Source organism: Thermothielavioides terrestris, chromosome 1 (genome assembly GCF_000226115.1).
Source record: "Thermothielavioides terrestris NRRL 8126 chromosome 1, complete sequence".
In the NCBI taxonomy this organism is placed as follows: domain Eukaryota; kingdom Fungi; phylum Ascomycota; class Sordariomycetes; order Sordariales; family Chaetomiaceae; genus Thermothielavioides; species Thermothielavioides terrestris.
This window is the reverse complement of record NC_016457.1, coordinates 8,532,383-8,547,362: the sequence shown is the minus strand read 5'-3', so window position 1 is coordinate 8,547,362 and position 14,980 is coordinate 8,532,383. Positions and strand designations below refer to the sequence as shown.

Below are 14,980 nucleotides of genomic sequence, written 5' to 3'. Positions count from 1 at the left end.
ATGCTCCCTCTTGATTGGATACTCATCATGGCAGTCTCTCAAAGGAGGCGGAAGTGCCTCTAATCTATGGTTCGAAGAACACAGGAAGGAGCACGACAGGGACGATAGCACATGTGGCTGGTGATTCTTCATGTCGATCAACGGTTCAGGTCTCGGTCTCACCAACATGGCGCGCCCCCAGCCGGGAGCCCGCAGCAGCAACTGCACGGCACGGAAGCCGGCTCCGCACTTTGGCAGGGCCAGGAGAGGCTCCTGGGAAGGACCCCTACGGCTAGGAACCAAACACCATGGAATATGGAAAGATTGGGGTGAGAAGGTAGCCCCTGGCGTCAGAGCCTGCCCAGTGGATGGTGGGGACTCTAAAGTCGACGGAAGGCACGCAGGTGCACAGCGGCCGCGGATACCCCATCGCTAGTCCGAAGCAGTACAGCATTTCGAGGCTTTGTGTGATGCAAGCTCGACGCATGCATGGCGCGGGATTGGTTGTTGCGCTCATCATAGGGCATAAAGAGGTGGCAAGTGGCACGGTTTCGCATCGTTTTGGCCTGTTAGACCTTCCCCATGTCATTCTTCCGTCGGCGGCACACAGAAAGAATAACTAAGGTACTCTTTCAAAATAATTATGGCCATCTTAAATGAGCTGCTGCTGGCCATTTTGGGTAAGTCCAACTCTTCCATTCCCATCGTCGGGCATCTGAGTATCATTTGAATCAGCAAAGCGGTCGTCTCTTACTGATGGCAGCGTCGGCAATCAAGGCCTGGGCACAACAGTTTGCTCCCGGCTTCCCTGAGAGTGGGAATTCATCGTACGACGGCGCTTTCGGTTCCGGGCCCAGGTCTGACTTCCCTGGAATCAACACCGGCCCGGGCTACTTTTTCAGTTCCACCGCGGCATCGGGACTTGGCGCAGCCGCGACCGTGGATGCCGGCTCGGCACCCGGGCCATTCGTCGGCGGGGGGACCGGATCGTCCTCTGGGTTTGGCCCGGGGTCGGGCTCGGGCTCGGGCTCGGGCTCTGGCACGGGTTCTTCTGGGTTCGGACCCAACTTCGGCAATTTCCCGGGCGGCTTCAACTTCGATGTCGCCGAGGCGACGCGGACGCGGGCGATCCACGGCATCCTGGGCGCCATCGCCATGGTCGCGCTGTTCCCGAGCGGGTCGATCCTGATGCGCATCCTCCACGGCCGGCTCGCCCTCTGGATGCATGCGCTGACGCAGCTCATGGGCCTTGTCATTCTCCTCGCGTGCGTCGGACTCGGCATCCACCTGGTGCAGGAGGTGCAGGCGAGCGGGTTGGATCTGGTGGGTGCCAAGCTATCCCGTCATCATTCATCTCAATCAACAAGACAAGACACTTTGCGATGCTGACCCGACTGACTACCTAAATAATCAGTTCAAAGAGCCCTCGGTCAACTACCACCCCATCATCGGCCTCGTCGTGGCGGCGTGCCTGCTCCTGCAGCCGCCGCTGGGCCTCATCCACCACGCCAAATTCAAGAAGCTGCAGCGGCGGCAGATCTGGTCGCACCTGCACATGTTCAACGGCCGCCTCGCCATCACGCTGGGCATCGTCAACGGCGCCCTCGGCCTGTGGATCGCGCACGCGTCGAGCAAGGTCAAGACGGCCTACGTCGCGGCGGCCGCCGCCATGTGGGCCATCTGGATGCTCACGGCGCTGTGGTCGGAGTGGCGCCGCTGGCGGACGGCGGCGCAGGCGGAGCAGCGGAGGAAGAGCGCTGGCGCGGTGTCGTTTTGACGGCCCTTCTTTTTTTTTTCCCCCCCCCCGTGATGCTATACTGCGCCGGTTTCCAGATTGGGTTGAATTGATTTTGCCTCCACGTCGGGACGAGCGATGCCTGTAGTTAAAGCGTCTATAGAGAGTGGAAGATAACTAGCTACAGCGTTTCAATTGTACTTCAAAAGTAATGGCAATTGCGAGGTGCAGCCCTGGTGATGTCAACGGTAATCAACTGTGGGCGCGAACTGTTTTAACATGGTGGCTTTGCTTGTTCGATGTTGATTTCCCGACCAACAAAGGCTTGATTGAGACAGTACGTGGACACGAAATGCATACTGTATGGGCCTTTGCTGCATTTGATTTCGCACCTTTCTCATCGGCGACAACCTAGCCAACCATGAGACGACATCAACCTTTACCTTCGGGCGATTGACCACCGGCCTGCGTCTCCGCGCCCCTTGCGTGGGGCTTCCGCCGAGCGAGCGCGAGCGGTGCGCAACCTGCTCGGGTGCTGCGGCGACATGACGGTTGACGACGCCGGGGAGGGCCCGCACGGTGCCGTTGCCAGGAGTATCGGTGCCCGTGTTGGCGATGCAGCAGCAGCAGCGACCGAGGCCGACCTCCTCACCCTCATCATCACCACGTCGCCAACCCCCTCCGCGCCGTCGACAGAGCTGCTGTCGCAAATCCTGGCCTCCTTCCGCGAGCACTGCCCGGAGCTCACCGCCTGCAGAGTGATCCTGGTGCTCGACACGTACGACCACGTCAGCTCGACTGCGCGCCTCAAAAAGGGCCACGTGACGGCCGAGGGCGCCGCCAAGTATGCCGAGTACAAGGAGAACGCGAAGCGCCTCATCCTGCGCGAATACGCGCCCGGCGGTCACGATCAGCGCGAGCAGGACCTACTGGCGGAGCACGGCGAGGCCGAGTTCGGCTCCACCGCCTACGCGCAGCAGACGAACGCGGTGCCGCTCGCCATCACCCGGACGCGCGACGGGCGCGTCGTCTTCGTCGAGCCCTCGCAGCGCCTCGGCTTCGGTCTCGCCGTGCGCTCGGCTCTCCGGCTGACCCGGACGCCGTACGTGTGGATCCAGCAGCACGACTGGACCCTCGTCTCGGAGATCCCTCTCGGGCCGCTGCTCGCGCTCATGCAGCAGCACTCGCAGCCCGACGTCGCTGGGGAGGACCAAGACGGTCTGGCGGCGGTCAAAGTCCCCATCAAATACGTCTGCTTCCCCTCCGTCCGCATGGTCGAGTACGCCAGGTCCGACCACGTCATGCAGTTCCCCGCCCTGCGCGCCCTGACCTACCTGCACAAGCAGGACTTCACGGTCGCCGCGCCCGAGGACGGGCGGTGGCGGCCCGCCAAGATCCCGCTCACGCCGCTCTTCTTCTGGCACGACAAGCCGCACGTGGCCGAGACGGCGCACTACCTCGCCCAGGTGTTCCCCAAGCGCGCCGCCGTGCCGCGGGGCGCCTTCATCGAGGACACGGTCGGCCACCGCGCGCGGGCCGAGATGAAGGACGGCCGGTGGAGGGAGTGGGCCTGCTGGTTGTTCTATCCCGGCGAGGGCAAGCGGCTGTGCTTGAGGCACCTCAAGGGCCGGACGTGGCGGGGTGCCGAAGGCGAGCTGGCGCAGAAGTTGGAATATATGCGACTGAACCAGGCATTGCCGAATTAGGCTGAGCTCTGCCATGTCATGTCATGGCTCAGGCGCAACGTACGCGTGCTGTAAATTCAAAAATGGCACTATTGAAAACACTGTGTCCCCACCAAGTCATTTCTCTTCGCGGCTCACAGCTGCCGCGTGGCAATCGGCTTCCATTCCGCGATGGGCTTGTCCGTCGGCACGAGCCAGATCACGCCGCCGTCCCATCCGTCCCATCTGCCGCCCGCGTCGGTGCCTGCTGGCGTTTCTTCTGACAGCACGACGCCGGCCTCCTGCACCACCCGCGTCACCTCCTTCAACGTCTCGTCCGTAATGGGCACGTCCCCGCTGTGCCGTGTCAGCCCAACTTTCGCACCGCGCGGGGGTTCACCCGAGACCAAGAAACTTACTACATCAGGCTGAGGTGCGGCCCGTACGCTTCTCGCCACTCACTCAACCTAAAGACAAGACAAGCGAACCGTCAGCCCAGACCAGCGTTCACGGGGTTCAGCGGTTGAGTATAACCCACCACCTCTCCGTCCCCTCCTGCAACCTCACCCGCCCACCGGGCAGCACCTCCACCTCCTCTCCCAGCACCCCCTTCGCCCTCGCGATCCCCGCCAGCACCCTCACCCCCTCGTCCCACCCAACCCTGACAAAACACCGCCGGAAAAACACGTCCTGGCTGACCACCCGCTCAAACCGAATCCTCGCCCGACAACTGCTCCCGCTCCCTCCTTCTCCTTCCCCTTCCGCCCCATCAGAAGAAGAAGAAGAAGAAGAAGAAGAAGAAGGGAATGGCAGCGAGTCCAACCACGCCTGCGGCCCGCCGTTGTCGTTGTACTGCGCCGGCGCGATCTCGCTTGTGAGTGTGACGTGTGGCGCAAAGAAGTGCGGCGCCACGGCGGGCGAGGAGGATGTTTCGAGTGGGAAGCGGGCGGGCAGGGTGCGGGTGATGAGGGTGGTGAGGATGTCGTGGAGGGGGTGGGTTGGTGGGGGGACGAGCCAGAGGGAGGAGCCCGGCATTTTTATTCTTTTCCGTCTTTTCTGCCCTTTTCCACTTTTATTGATTGCTTTTTGTTCGGGTCTGGCTAAGGGTGCAGGGGTTTGGATGGTGTTGAGGTGAGCGTGTTTTGTTGAGGATTGGAACGGGGGTGAATGTCGAGGCCGAAAGCGGTGCGGGTAATCCATACACTCAAACAACGTGCGGAGAAGTGGACCCCAGATTGGCCCGCTCGGTGTCCTTGCTGCATCGCTCGCTTTTAGCGGCTCAGCCCTCATCGGTGATGATCTCATGCGAGTATAAAACACGCGGCCAGGTTCGTATAAACTGCCATTCTGGGTATTAACGTATGTGCAGGCACAATCCATATCAACCTCGAGCCCGCTTCATGGCCCATCAGATCAGTTTGCATAGTCACTTCCTCCAGACATTGCATCATCTCACAGACTCCCGCTGGACCGGGAACTTGCTTGTGGCATCTCTGGGAGGTGCCTAGACAACGAAAAGTGTGGGCTGGCTGGCTGGCGCGCAGGACAAGCTCACCTCACTTGTTTGACTAATTACCTAGCAATAGAGTTGGGGGCCGGGGAATGTGGCGTGGTGACCTCACCATGGGCCTGTCAATGGCTGGTGTCATTTTCATGACCTGGGCTGGACTGGAAAAGCCGGCGGCCAGAGAGGGTTCTTCAGGTCTTTCTCTCTCGGGCGTGGTGCGCTGGAAAAGTTGGTCATTCTTCTCTTGGTTCGGGTTGGTCCTACGGCGATGGTGTTCTCTTGACGGTTCATTTTCGGGTTTGCGTCTTGCCCTTTGTTTGTCCTTGCTTTTACTCTTGTGTTTGTTGTGGGAGGGTGTGTCTCTATGTTGTGTGTTTGTGCTCTGGGTACAGATTACAATTAGTGCCTGGTCTTCCTCCAGGTTATCCTGCATATGGAGACATAAGCAACGAAGCAAACGTGCTCGCAGACGAGTCGGAGATACAAGTGGCAAGGCAACGAAGACTCGGAAAGCGACGGATTTTGAGTGATCAACTTGGTGTAACACGGTTCAGAAAATCAATCACGAGGAGTCCAGTCAAAGGACTTTTACGAGGCCTCGGAAACGGCCTTCCAGCGGCCGGGGGCCGGGCCGGTCTTCTGCTGGGCTAGTCTGCTGTGCCACACCGGGGACGGTGTCCCGGAGGGCCGGGGCCGTGGGGGCCGATTGTGAGGTTACATCCCTGAAGCATGGCGGTGGCCGTTGGAAATGGCCGCCCATCAAGCACAATGAAACTGCGGTTGAAGATGCGAGTGCTGTCTGTCATGCAAGAAGATTCAGGGACATTCGAGGTGCTTATAACAGCGCACGGAACTCTTGTGCAACTTTCCGTCTTCGTTCAATGTTATATCCACGTTTCAACGTTTCTTCTCGAAAGTCCTGATCCCTTCCATATCATCCTGGACTCTTCGTCTCGGCTTCGCAGCATCTCAATCGGCCTCTTTGACCGGTCAGGTTACTTAATCCTTAATAACCTACCTCTCTTCCACGACTCTAAACGAGACCAACTCCTCCGAAAAGTTCCCCGGCACCGCCACTGTCATCACATCCCAATACCACAACAGTGCAGTCAGCAATACCCTCAGGAAGCTATCTGGCATGGACATCGCCATGACCAAAACCAGCAAAGCGAGGCCACGGTATGAAGAAGACCTTGCCCGGCGGCCCATGCGGGCTAAAAGACAACACCGCACGGAGCAAGCCCAAGACGACTTGTCGGCCCCGTGCGACGGGTGCTGGCAAGGCACGCGAAGAAGAAGAACGCAGCCGCGGCGGCAGCACCGCGGCAGCGGACGGCGACGGCGGCAGCTGCAGCTGCAAGGGGGGCTATTATTCGCCGATCTTGTGCAGGAGGGGGGCGATCTGGCGCGGTCGGAGGTCGGCCTGCCGAGCGATCGGTGGCGCGACGGGGAGGGTTCTCTTTCTCTTCTGGCGGGCAGAAACGGGAGGAAGAAGAAGAGGGTCAGGTGGGGCGAGGGGCTGCGCTGGGAGGAGGGGGAGAGGGATGCCGGGTTTTCGCTGAGGTCGATTGTGCGCTGGGAGCCGGCTTATGTGGTCAAGGTCGTTGATGAGTCGCGGGGAAAAGGGGGGAGGAGCAGGAGGGGGACTGAGCGGGTGGAAGTGAGGATGGAGGTCCGGACGCCGCAGCAGGCCGAGGAGGCGGCGGCTGAGTCGTCGGCCGCTCTGGCGGAGGCCGCGTCTGAGTCGGACAGTGGCGATGAATACGATGTGCTGGTGGACTTCTCGGGCAACGAAGCGGACGGTTGGGTTCCGGTTATGGTGGCGGAGGAGGACGAGGGAGAAGACTGGATGTCGCTGACTGGCTCCTGGGTGTTGATGCGAGGGCGAGGTGAGGCGAAGAAGAATGCGGATTAAATGATGGGAGTTGACCTGTGCTGCTGGACTCAGGGGTCAGTCCTGGAAATCTCGCGGACGGCGTTCCGTGGCCGGATGGATGGCGTCTATGTTTGGTCTGGGTCAAGAGAGTTTTAGACTAGATTGTAGAAAAAGACTCAATATTCAGATGATGCCTGTGAACCTGTCCTCACCACTCTGACGGTCCCCTATTGAACACCGATCGAACTGGTCTTCACAGAGGCAAGCTCTTTGGGTAAGTCTGGTTTCGAGAACCATAATGACAAGCCTCGGGACTCCTGAACCACGTAGAAAGAAACTAAGGGTTCGATGTGTCATCAGTACCTGGGCAAGCAATGAAGTTCCTAGGACTGTAAGATGTACCGCCTCCTGTCGTCAGTCAGGTTGATTCTTGCCGACTTCATCCATGGCTGACCACGGGCAGACGACAGGGCGGAACAGGGCGACCGCGCCAGCCTAGAAGACGATGAAGGATGCGGATGAGAATGAGGATGAGGATGAGGATGAGGATGAGGATGGGGATGACGCACAGCGCGATAGCATAGCGCTGGTGGCTCGCCTGACCTATATAGACGTCTAGCCCAAGCCGAGAGGCAGTCCAAAGGCAAGCAACGCACACGCTCCACTTCACATGCAACACAGGTAGCGCAAAAAATGTTATTTTCTTTCCAACAACAGAACCGGGCACCCGCAATTCCGGGGTATATCGCAACCATCGCTAACACACACACACCAAACTAACTAGGCCGGGAAAGCTTCCATCCGCCCGCCGCGAGCACGTCAAAACATGCCCCTCATATGCTCATAAAACCCGCCATCACCGACCTGCGCGGCAAACGCGTCGCCGCCAAGCCCGGCCAACATATGCCCGGGCGCGCCGCCGTAGCCCATAGCCGCCGGTGCGCCGCCGCCAGCGCCCGCACCAGCACCACCGCCAGCACCAGCACCTGCACCTGCAGCACCGCCAGCGCCATACGCGGCGCCCATGTACCCCTCGTAGATGCGCGACATCTCTGTCTGCAGCCGCAGGCCATTGCTCTGGTCGTCGCCGGCAGCCGCCGCGGCCGTCGTCTGTATCGGCTGGTGGTGGTGGTGGTGGTGGCCTGTCGCTGCTGCTGTTGCTGCTGCTGCGGCTGCTGCTGTTGTTGGTCCCCCCGGCGCGAGCTGCGGCTGCGGCTGTTGCTGCGGGTCAGACGGGCTGGGCACGAGGGAGGAGGCGCTACCCGCCGCGCGGCCGCTTGCTCCGAACGGCGCCGTCAGACCGTGATGGCCCTGGGTGGAGGAGGCACCGGGTAGGTAGGGCGGCGGTAACGGCAGCGATGGAGGCGCGGCAGCGGCCAACGTGGCAAGCCCGCCGCCGGGCAGGGAGGAGGATATCGCCGGCGCCGGCGCCGGCGCCGCCGACGACGACGAAAAAGACGACGGTTCGGCGAGCCCGAGGCCGAGCTTGGGCGCATACTCGCGCAGCGAGCGGATGGTGCGCCACAGGCGTTGGGAGACGAAGGAGCGTGCGGACATCTCCTTGACGAGGTCAAGGGCCATGTAGAACTCGTCGCGGCAGAGCGCGCTAAACTGCAGGGGTGCGTGGGTGGAGGCGAGGAAGAGCACGGCGATGGACGAGGTCAGGAACTGGTGGTAGAAGACCTGGAAGCGGCGGTACAGGTCCGTCTCGCTGTTGATGAGCGCCAGAAGCTGGATCGTCTGTTTGGCCAGGTCCACCACCTTGCGCGCGAGCGGCGCGTTCTCGGCCATGCTGGTCGCGCTGTGCAGAACGGGCGTGTAGAGCCAGATGCGGACCTGGATCATGACGAAAACAAACGCGGTCAGCCATGCCAGAGAGGACGGCAGGTCCCCGGCGCGAGGGGGGAGAGAGAGAGGGCAAGGAACGGACAGACCTGGTTCAGCCTCAGTCGAGTCCAGATGCGCAACCGGCGGAGGTCGTGAGGACCCGTCGGGAGCGACACCCTGTCCAGGTCTAACGGGCCCGTCTTGAGATCCTCCTGTACGGATTCGTACCTGTTCAATAAATGCGAGTTAGTTCTTTCCCTGATTGGGACATTGGGAAGCAACTCGGGAGCAAAGGAGCTATCTCGGGGACAATCGCAAAGCTACCCGAAACGGGTGATGGGTAACAAAAGAGCTCGGGTTTGACGGACCATTCCATGATCTCGCGATCAAGCTCCTCAAAGTCGCGGGACTTCAGCTCGCGGATCACGGTCGGCTCAAAGTGATCTACCATGCGCCATACTTTTGCGCTGAGTCTCGTGTAGCTGATCATGGCCACCAGAAACGGATGGCCGTCCTCCTGGGAGCGGGTCAGCAACAAGGCGTCATGGTCCGGGGTGCAGGACAGGTGGATTCGGAAGTGCAGGCAGGGTATGTGGCGAGCCCTTACCGGGTACGGCAGCTTCGGATCGATCTTATCGTCATGGCAAACGAAGGGCAAGCCGGTGCTGAAGCTCCACCTGCGATCCAAGACGTAGGCGGACCAGAAGGTGTGCAGGACGTCCCGGCGGGTCTGCCGGTCGGTGATCTTGAGCAGGCCCTCCCGGCGGTGCAGGCCAAGCTCGAAGCACATGCGGGCGACCTGGCCCATCATGCGCCAGCCGAGGATCTCGTCGTTGGAGAGATAGCGGTAGCCGGCGCACAGGGCGAGGAACGGCAGCCTCGTCACGTCGGCCGGGTCGGTCATGAGCATCTTGTCGATGGTGGGCTGCATGCTGTCGTACAGCCGCTCGGCCCTGGCGCTGTTGCCGTGCTCGGCGACCACGAGGGCGCAGCACATCATGATCTTCAGCAGCAGCGTCCTGGGGTCCGAGAGGAACTGCTCGAGGCCGGGGGGCGGGGCGGCGCCGCTGCGGCGCGCCGAGTCGGTCCACGCGGCGGCGTACTTCATGTACTCGATGGCGGGACCTAACGAAACGACCGGGTACATGGAGTCGACCTCCTCGCGGTAGACGTCCATCACGCGCATCATCTCGGCCTCGTCAAACTCCCAGATGGGATCGGCAGCGCCCTGGGTAAGGGATTCAGACGGCGCGGGCGCCAGCAAGGGCGAGGCATGCGGCGACGCCTCGTGCTGTCCGGCGGCGTCGTCGTGGCTGTCTCCCGCCGCACCGGAGTAGCCCATGTTGAGGAGCGTGTTCTTGGCGACGCCGACGGTGTAGGCCATGCTGGTCGGCCCGCTGTAGACAGTGGGCACGCGAAATGGGAGCGGGGTCCTCTGCTGGCGGCCGGACGAGGCCGACGACGGGCTGACCGAGGGCGGCGGGAGCACGCGGTCTTGCAGAGGGGCGAGACGGGTCGTCTCCTGGCGGAGAGAGTTTACGGAGCTAACGAGCGAGCTGACCTGCTCCTGTAGCTCGCGCACCTGGTCGGCCATCTGGCGGAACTCTTCCGAGTCCTTGAGATTGGCGCAGCAATTCGGGGCGTAGAGACATTGCAGGTTGAGGTGGCCGCACCGCTGGCACGGCGTCTGGCCATTGCATTTGATCTTGCGGCGTTTGCATTCGTTGCTGCGGCCGGGGGGAAGGGGGGACCGAGAGAGTCAGCACGGGTTAGGTCATGCACTTCCAGTTCGCTAGCATGCGTTTGCGGTCCATAGCTTGCGCCTCGCCGTCCGCTCAAGCAACTGCGCGATGGGGGCCGCCAGGCATGTAAGGGGAGAATCATGCGGGCAACCGTCGCGCGGCTGATTGAGAATTGCCGGTGGGTGCGGGTATGCATGTAATCCGTTCCGGGACGGGTATGGGGTATGGACATTGGCATGGGCGAAAAAGGCCAGACTCACCACGCAATCGAGATGTACTAGACGGGGAGAGACCAACCGAGTTAGCGACCAACGCACATATCGCACGCAACGCAACACAAGACGCGGGACGCGGGACGCCAGGCGTGGAGTGGAGGGCGGGGACACAAAGTGCGGAAACCATAACAGCCGGCCGGTGACGATTTCCGTGCTTGCATGTTTGCATGTTTGTACAGCCTGGATGGAAGTAGCTGATAACGTTAGGTACGCACCCTATTTCTTTTGCTCCTCTGCTGCTTGGCGGGGGCTCCATCTGCGTCGTCGGCTCTCCGCTTCGCGTTATTGCTGCTTGGGACGATGGTGCTGGCCGGTGACTGGGACTGGGTTTGCTGGGCCTGCTGGGGCTCTTGGGCGTGCTGGGCGTGCTGGGCGTGCTGGGTTTGCGGTGTTTGCTGGGCGGAGGAAATTCCGCGCTCGGAAAGTTGGAGGTGAGTGCTGACCCGAAGTGGAGCGGCAGAATGGTGGGCGACGCTGTGCGGCGACACGACTCGCAGCTCGTCCGCGCCCTGCTGCGGAACGGGCGCCGCCCCTAGGAATGAGCGCAGATCGCTGACCTGAGTTTCGAGCTGGTCCATCGCCGGCACGGGTGGATGGGGATGGTGTTTGCTGTGCGCAAGCTCTTCTCTGTCTCGCCGAGCGGCGCAGCGCCGCCGCACCCACCCTGGGGAGGAGCGAGCCCGCCCCCCTAAGGAGCAGTTCCACCTCGGGGACTCGCCTGGCTCGGGGTTAGTGTAGAGCGCCACGTGATTTTGCTGGCTTACACAGCAACTGGGCGCCGACGGTCCCACCACCCCAACTGTCTTATGTAACTAACGCTAAGTACCTGAGTGAACTCAACTCAATGTTGCCAACATTGCTTGAAGAAATCAAGATTTGCTCCCAGTCCCGTTGATGCTGATTGACCGCGTCTACCCGCGGCACCCCCTGGCCAAGAATGTAGTTTCATTCTGTATCATCACGTCTTCATCACTCCTCTGAATATGGTTTTGACCAGCATGGAAGCAACCAAAGGAAGAGAAGAGGAGAAAGAAATGGAAGCCGACATCAATACTTTCGCATGGTTATATTCGGCCACGATTAACTTAACAGGTCCCTTGTCAATTGAGAGAGCAGGCAACGAGGATGCCGCGGTCCAAGCACCCTGCCTGGCACATCCTGCAAGAGGTTCGTCCGCTCTCGTCGCGGCATTCGCATTCCGCATAGTAACTACACTACCGAGGTATCCGACGCTTAGCTCAGGCTACTGTCGGCCTCTTGCTCTTGCCTGGACGAGTTAATGCTGTTGTACAGAAATTGCGCTCTTGCGCTCCTGTGCTTCTCATGCACCCGCCCTCATCACCGCTGCACGGCGCTGTAGATACGGCCCCTGCACTCGCCGAAGCCGACCCTCGCGCCGTCGGGCCCGCAGAACCCCCGCAGCGTGATGCTGTCGCCGTCCTTGAGGAACGTGCGCGCGTCCATCCCGGCCAACAACACCTCCTTCTTCCCGTTCTCCGTCATCTCCAGCAGGCTGCCCCGCTCGCCGGCGCCGCCGGGTCCGCTGATGGTGCCGGAGCCGAGCAGGTCGCCCGTGCGCAGCGGGCAGCCGCCCACTGTGTGGTGCGCAATCATCTGCGGGAACGACCAGATCAGGTGCTTGGAGCTGGTGCGCGCGATGGTCGTGGTGTCGCCCTCGGCGGCTGCGCGGATTCGTCAGCATCAACCACGAAGAACAGACGACCCATGCTGTGGGGACTCACTCGTCAAATCCACCTCTAGCCGGATGTCAAAGACACTGTCCTCCCTCCCCTCTTTCAGATAGTCCTGCAGCTCCGTCGGGTTCTCGATGGGCCTCGTCCGGAACGGCTCGAGCGCGTCGGCGAGCACCACCCACGGGCTGACGGTGGTCGCAAAGTTCTTGCCATTAAACGGCCCCAGCGGCACGTACTCCCACTTCTGAATATCTCTCGCACTCCAGTCGTTCAGCAGAACGTACCCGAAAATGCACTCCTCCGCCTCGCCCACCGGCACCGCCCTGCCCATCTCGTTGCCCCTGCCGACAAAGCAGCCCAGCTCCAGCTCGAAATCCAGCTTGCGCGACGGGCCCGTCGCCGGCCGGCTCGCCTCCCCTGCCCCCTCCGGGCCCGGCAGCAATATCTGCCCGACGGGCCGGCGCACGGGCGCGCCCGAGACCACGAGGCTGGAGGCGCGGCCGTGGTAGCCGACGGGCAGGTGCAGGTAGTTGGGCTGCAGCGCGGCGTTTGGGCCGCGGAACATGGTGCCGACGGCGTGCGCGTGGTGGTAGCCGGCGTAGAAGTCCGTGTAGTCGCCGACGGCCATGGGCAGGTGCATGGCGACCTCGCGCAGGGGGCGCAGGGCGCGCGCGCGGAGGCCGGGGTCGTCGCGCAGGAGCGGCGCGCGCGAGCCCGTGGTCGAGAGCAGGTCCTGCAGGCCGGCGCGCACGCGCCGGTGGACGGGCCGGCCCAGCGCGGCGAATGCGTTGAGCGTCGGCTGGGAGACGGCGTCCGCGAGGGCGGGGATGTCCGGGAAGAGGGTGGTGAGGATGTCCGAGTGGGCGGCGAGCGCGGCGAGATCGAGCGCGTGCGAGCCGATGGCCACGGCCACGCGCGGGGCGGGGTTGTCGGGAGTCGAGATGATGCCGAACGGGATGTTGGCCAGCGAGAAGTCGCTGGCCGGGTCGACGTCCGGCACCCACGAGCTAGCCATCGTGGTTGACCGGGTGGCGTACGATGACGACGATGAGAACCGTTTGCTTGGCCTGCTTGGTCTGCTTGGTCTGCTTGATATGCTTGGTCTGCTTGATCTGCTCAATCCATCTCTCGGGCCGTTTTTGTAGGACGCGGGGCATCTCCCGATGCAACCCGCTGCCCCACAGCACCCGCCGTGTACCCACACCCCGTCCCACTTGCCGAATCGAAAGCCGATTGCCGAATGCCGCAAGTCGCTTCCCAATGGATAACTTACACGGTTGAAGGCTGTGGAGCGAGCATTCACTTATCCAGGCCCATGTTAACAGCACACGAATGTTGGGAGCTATCTGTGCCGGTTCCGCGTTTCCCTACCTGCAGAGGATCTCGTATTTTGTTTGTCCTCGGGGGTTTTGGTTGCGGAATCAGGCCTCGACAAGCAGGCAGTCGCTTCCCGCAACTGTCAGGTGTCTCGCAGTTCAGGATTCCTACATAGAGGGCAGTCCTACATGGAGGGCAGCTGCCATCCCCGGCTGCCAGACAAGCCCGCCCTACCAGCCCTCACACCATAATCCCACACAACTTCGTAAACATCTCCACCTCCTCCACAGGCCCCGACCTCGCCGCCCTCCTGGCCGCCTCCTTCGCCCGCGCAATCACCCCGTCTCCTCCTCCCCTTCCCCCCTGGCCCACGCCCCTCACCAACCAAAACGACACCTCACACCCGTGAGCCCACAGCTCCTCGATCCTCGCCTGCAGCTCCTCCCACAGGTCCCGGTTCCTGTAGCAGCCGCGGCACCCGTACCCGCGCCAGCCTCCTCCGTTCCCGCGCCGCGACGACGACGACGACGGCGATGACGGCGGCTTGCGCCACCGCCGCGCCACCCACCGCGGCAGCCACCGGGTGGCGCCCCAGACGATGTACTCGAGGTCGGTGAGCACGACGACGCGCCGCCAGCCCTCGCCGGCCCAGGCGCGGAACTGCAGCGCCGCGATCACGGCCCGCAGCTTGGCGCGGTTGGACGTGTGCGGCGCCGCGTCGCCGCGCGGGCCCCGGCGCTCCAGCCGGAAGGCGATGCTGCCTGCGGCTGGCTGTCTGGTGGAAGATGGAGGGGAGGAGGAGGAGGAGCCTTTGAAGATGAAGGCGCAGCCGCCGACGGGGTCTCGCTGTGGGTCGGCGTGGCGGCCGTTGTTGACACAGGAGCCGTCGATGACGAGCAGGATCTCGCGGCTATCGAAGCGATTGATGAAGCGCGGGAAGGGGGGGCGGCCGGGCGCGGAGATGGTCTGCAAGGGGAAGTGCTCTTCGGGGGACAGGGTGCGGTCCTGCGGCACGAAGATGGTTGCCGGTCGCACCTGAGAGCAGCGGGTCAGCCGGCGGGAGGGCCCGGCGTCCTGGCTAGGAGGAAGGACGTAGACCCCCGACTCCATGGTGTGTATGACCGACCGAACAGAGGGGAAGAGACCTAGTGTACACAGAAGGTCCTTTTGAAGAAAAGTGGGGGAGCGACAAAGGCGAGAGGGTGCTGGATCTTAAAGAGGTCCCGCCAAGACTAATTTCGGCCAATTGTCGGCAATGTTTTTACAACGTCAGTACCCTGCCAAGACCACCATAGGGTTTGCACTATCGCCAAGGGTTACTTCGCTAGGGGTACGGGGGGCGGCGCTAGCCCCCCGCTAGTTAG

At 62.1% G+C, this 14,980-nt stretch overlaps 7 protein-coding genes across 7 annotated transcripts; 3 read left to right on the top strand and 4 right to left on the bottom strand.

Moving 5' to 3' along the window:
* Window positions 1-1,134: 1,134 nt before the first annotated feature.
* THITE_48064 (uncharacterized protein) lies at window positions 1,135-1,756 on the top strand (the record flags this gene model as incomplete). Its single annotated transcript, XM_003650700.1, has 2 exons — window positions 1,135-1,302; window positions 1,394-1,756. 2 exons carry the CDS (start codon window positions 1,135-1,137, stop codon window positions 1,754-1,756), a joined length of 531 nt encoding a protein of 176 aa, XP_003650748.1.
* Window positions 1,757-2,128: 372 nt separating this feature from the next.
* On the top strand, window positions 2,129-3,657 carry THITE_2110546 (uncharacterized protein). The gene has a single exon (XM_003650699.1). It carries the CDS (start codon window positions 2,260-2,262, stop codon window positions 3,418-3,420), a length of 1,161 nt encoding a protein of 386 aa, XP_003650747.1. The 5' UTR covers window positions 2,129-2,259; the 3' UTR covers window positions 3,421-3,657.
* Window positions 3,658-3,796: 139 nt separating this feature from the next.
* THITE_2126759 (uncharacterized protein) lies at window positions 3,797-4,413 on the bottom strand (the record flags this gene model as incomplete). The annotated part of the gene is made up of 2 exons (XM_003650698.1): window positions 3,797-3,845; window positions 3,917-4,413. 2 exons carry the CDS (start codon window positions 4,411-4,413, stop codon window positions 3,797-3,799), a joined length of 546 nt encoding a protein of 181 aa, XP_003650746.1.
* Window positions 4,414-6,035: 1,622 nt separating this feature from the next.
* THITE_2085908 (uncharacterized protein) lies at window positions 6,036-6,800 on the top strand (the record flags this gene model as incomplete). The annotated part of the gene is made up of 1 exon (XM_003650697.1): window positions 6,036-6,800. One exon carries the CDS (start codon window positions 6,036-6,038, stop codon window positions 6,798-6,800), a length of 765 nt encoding a protein of 254 aa, XP_003650745.1.
* Window positions 6,801-7,260: 460 nt separating this feature from the next.
* Window positions 7,261-11,299, bottom strand: THITE_2110543 (uncharacterized protein). Its single transcript, XM_003650696.1, has 6 exons — window positions 10,821-11,299; window positions 10,591-10,607; window positions 9,196-10,315; window positions 8,957-9,105; window positions 8,700-8,816; window positions 7,261-8,601 (listed from the first exon to the last, which is right to left on the bottom strand). Exons 1-6 carry the CDS (start codon window positions 11,181-11,183, stop codon window positions 7,581-7,583), a joined length of 2,787 nt encoding a protein of 928 aa, XP_003650744.1. The 5' UTR covers window positions 11,184-11,299; the 3' UTR covers window positions 7,261-7,580.
* Window positions 11,300-11,914: 615 nt separating this feature from the next.
* On the bottom strand, window positions 11,915-13,564 carry THITE_2110538 (uncharacterized protein). Its single transcript, XM_003650695.1, has 2 exons — window positions 12,348-13,564; window positions 11,915-12,287 (listed from the first exon to the last, which is right to left on the bottom strand). The coding sequence occupies exons 1-2, from the start codon at window positions 13,312-13,314 to the stop codon at window positions 11,944-11,946; spliced, it is 1,311 nt and encodes a 436-aa protein (XP_003650743.1). The 5' UTR covers window positions 13,315-13,564; the 3' UTR covers window positions 11,915-11,943.
* Window positions 13,565-13,595: 31 nt separating this feature from the next.
* Window positions 13,596-14,856, bottom strand: THITE_2110537 (uncharacterized protein). The gene has a single exon (XM_003650694.1). The coding sequence runs from the start codon at window positions 14,724-14,726 to the stop codon at window positions 13,857-13,859; it is 870 nt and encodes a 289-aa protein (XP_003650742.1). The 5' UTR covers window positions 14,727-14,856; the 3' UTR covers window positions 13,596-13,856.
* Window positions 14,857-14,980: the final 124 nt, after the last annotated feature.

Coding starts and splice junctions, on each gene's coding strand:
- THITE_2110546 (XM_003650699.1), top strand. CDS start 2,260: ATGACGGTTGACGACGCCGGGGAGGGCCCGCACGGTGCCGTTGCCAGG.
- THITE_2110543 (XM_003650696.1), bottom strand. CDS start 11,183: ATGGACCAGCTCGAAACTCAGGTCAGCGATCTGCGCTCATTCCTAGGG. Junction 9,106..9,195: donor ATCCGAAGCTGCCGTACCCG/GTAAGGGCTCGC, acceptor ACCCGCTCCCAG/GAGGACGGCCATCCGTTTCT. Junction 8,817..8,956: donor GATCGCGAGATCATGGAATG/GTCCGTCAAACC, acceptor TTTATTGAACAG/GTACGAATCCGTACAGGAGG.
- THITE_2110538 (XM_003650695.1), bottom strand. CDS start 13,314: ATGGCTAGCTCGTGGGTGCCGGACGTCGACCCGGCCAGCGACTTCTCG. Junction 12,288..12,347: donor GCTAGAGGTGGATTTGACGA/GTGAGTCCCCAC, acceptor GAATCCGCGCAG/CCGCCGAGGGCGACACCACG.
- THITE_2110537 (XM_003650694.1), bottom strand. CDS start 14,726: ATGGAGTCGGGGGTCTACGTCCTTCCTCCTAGCCAGGACGCCGGGCCC.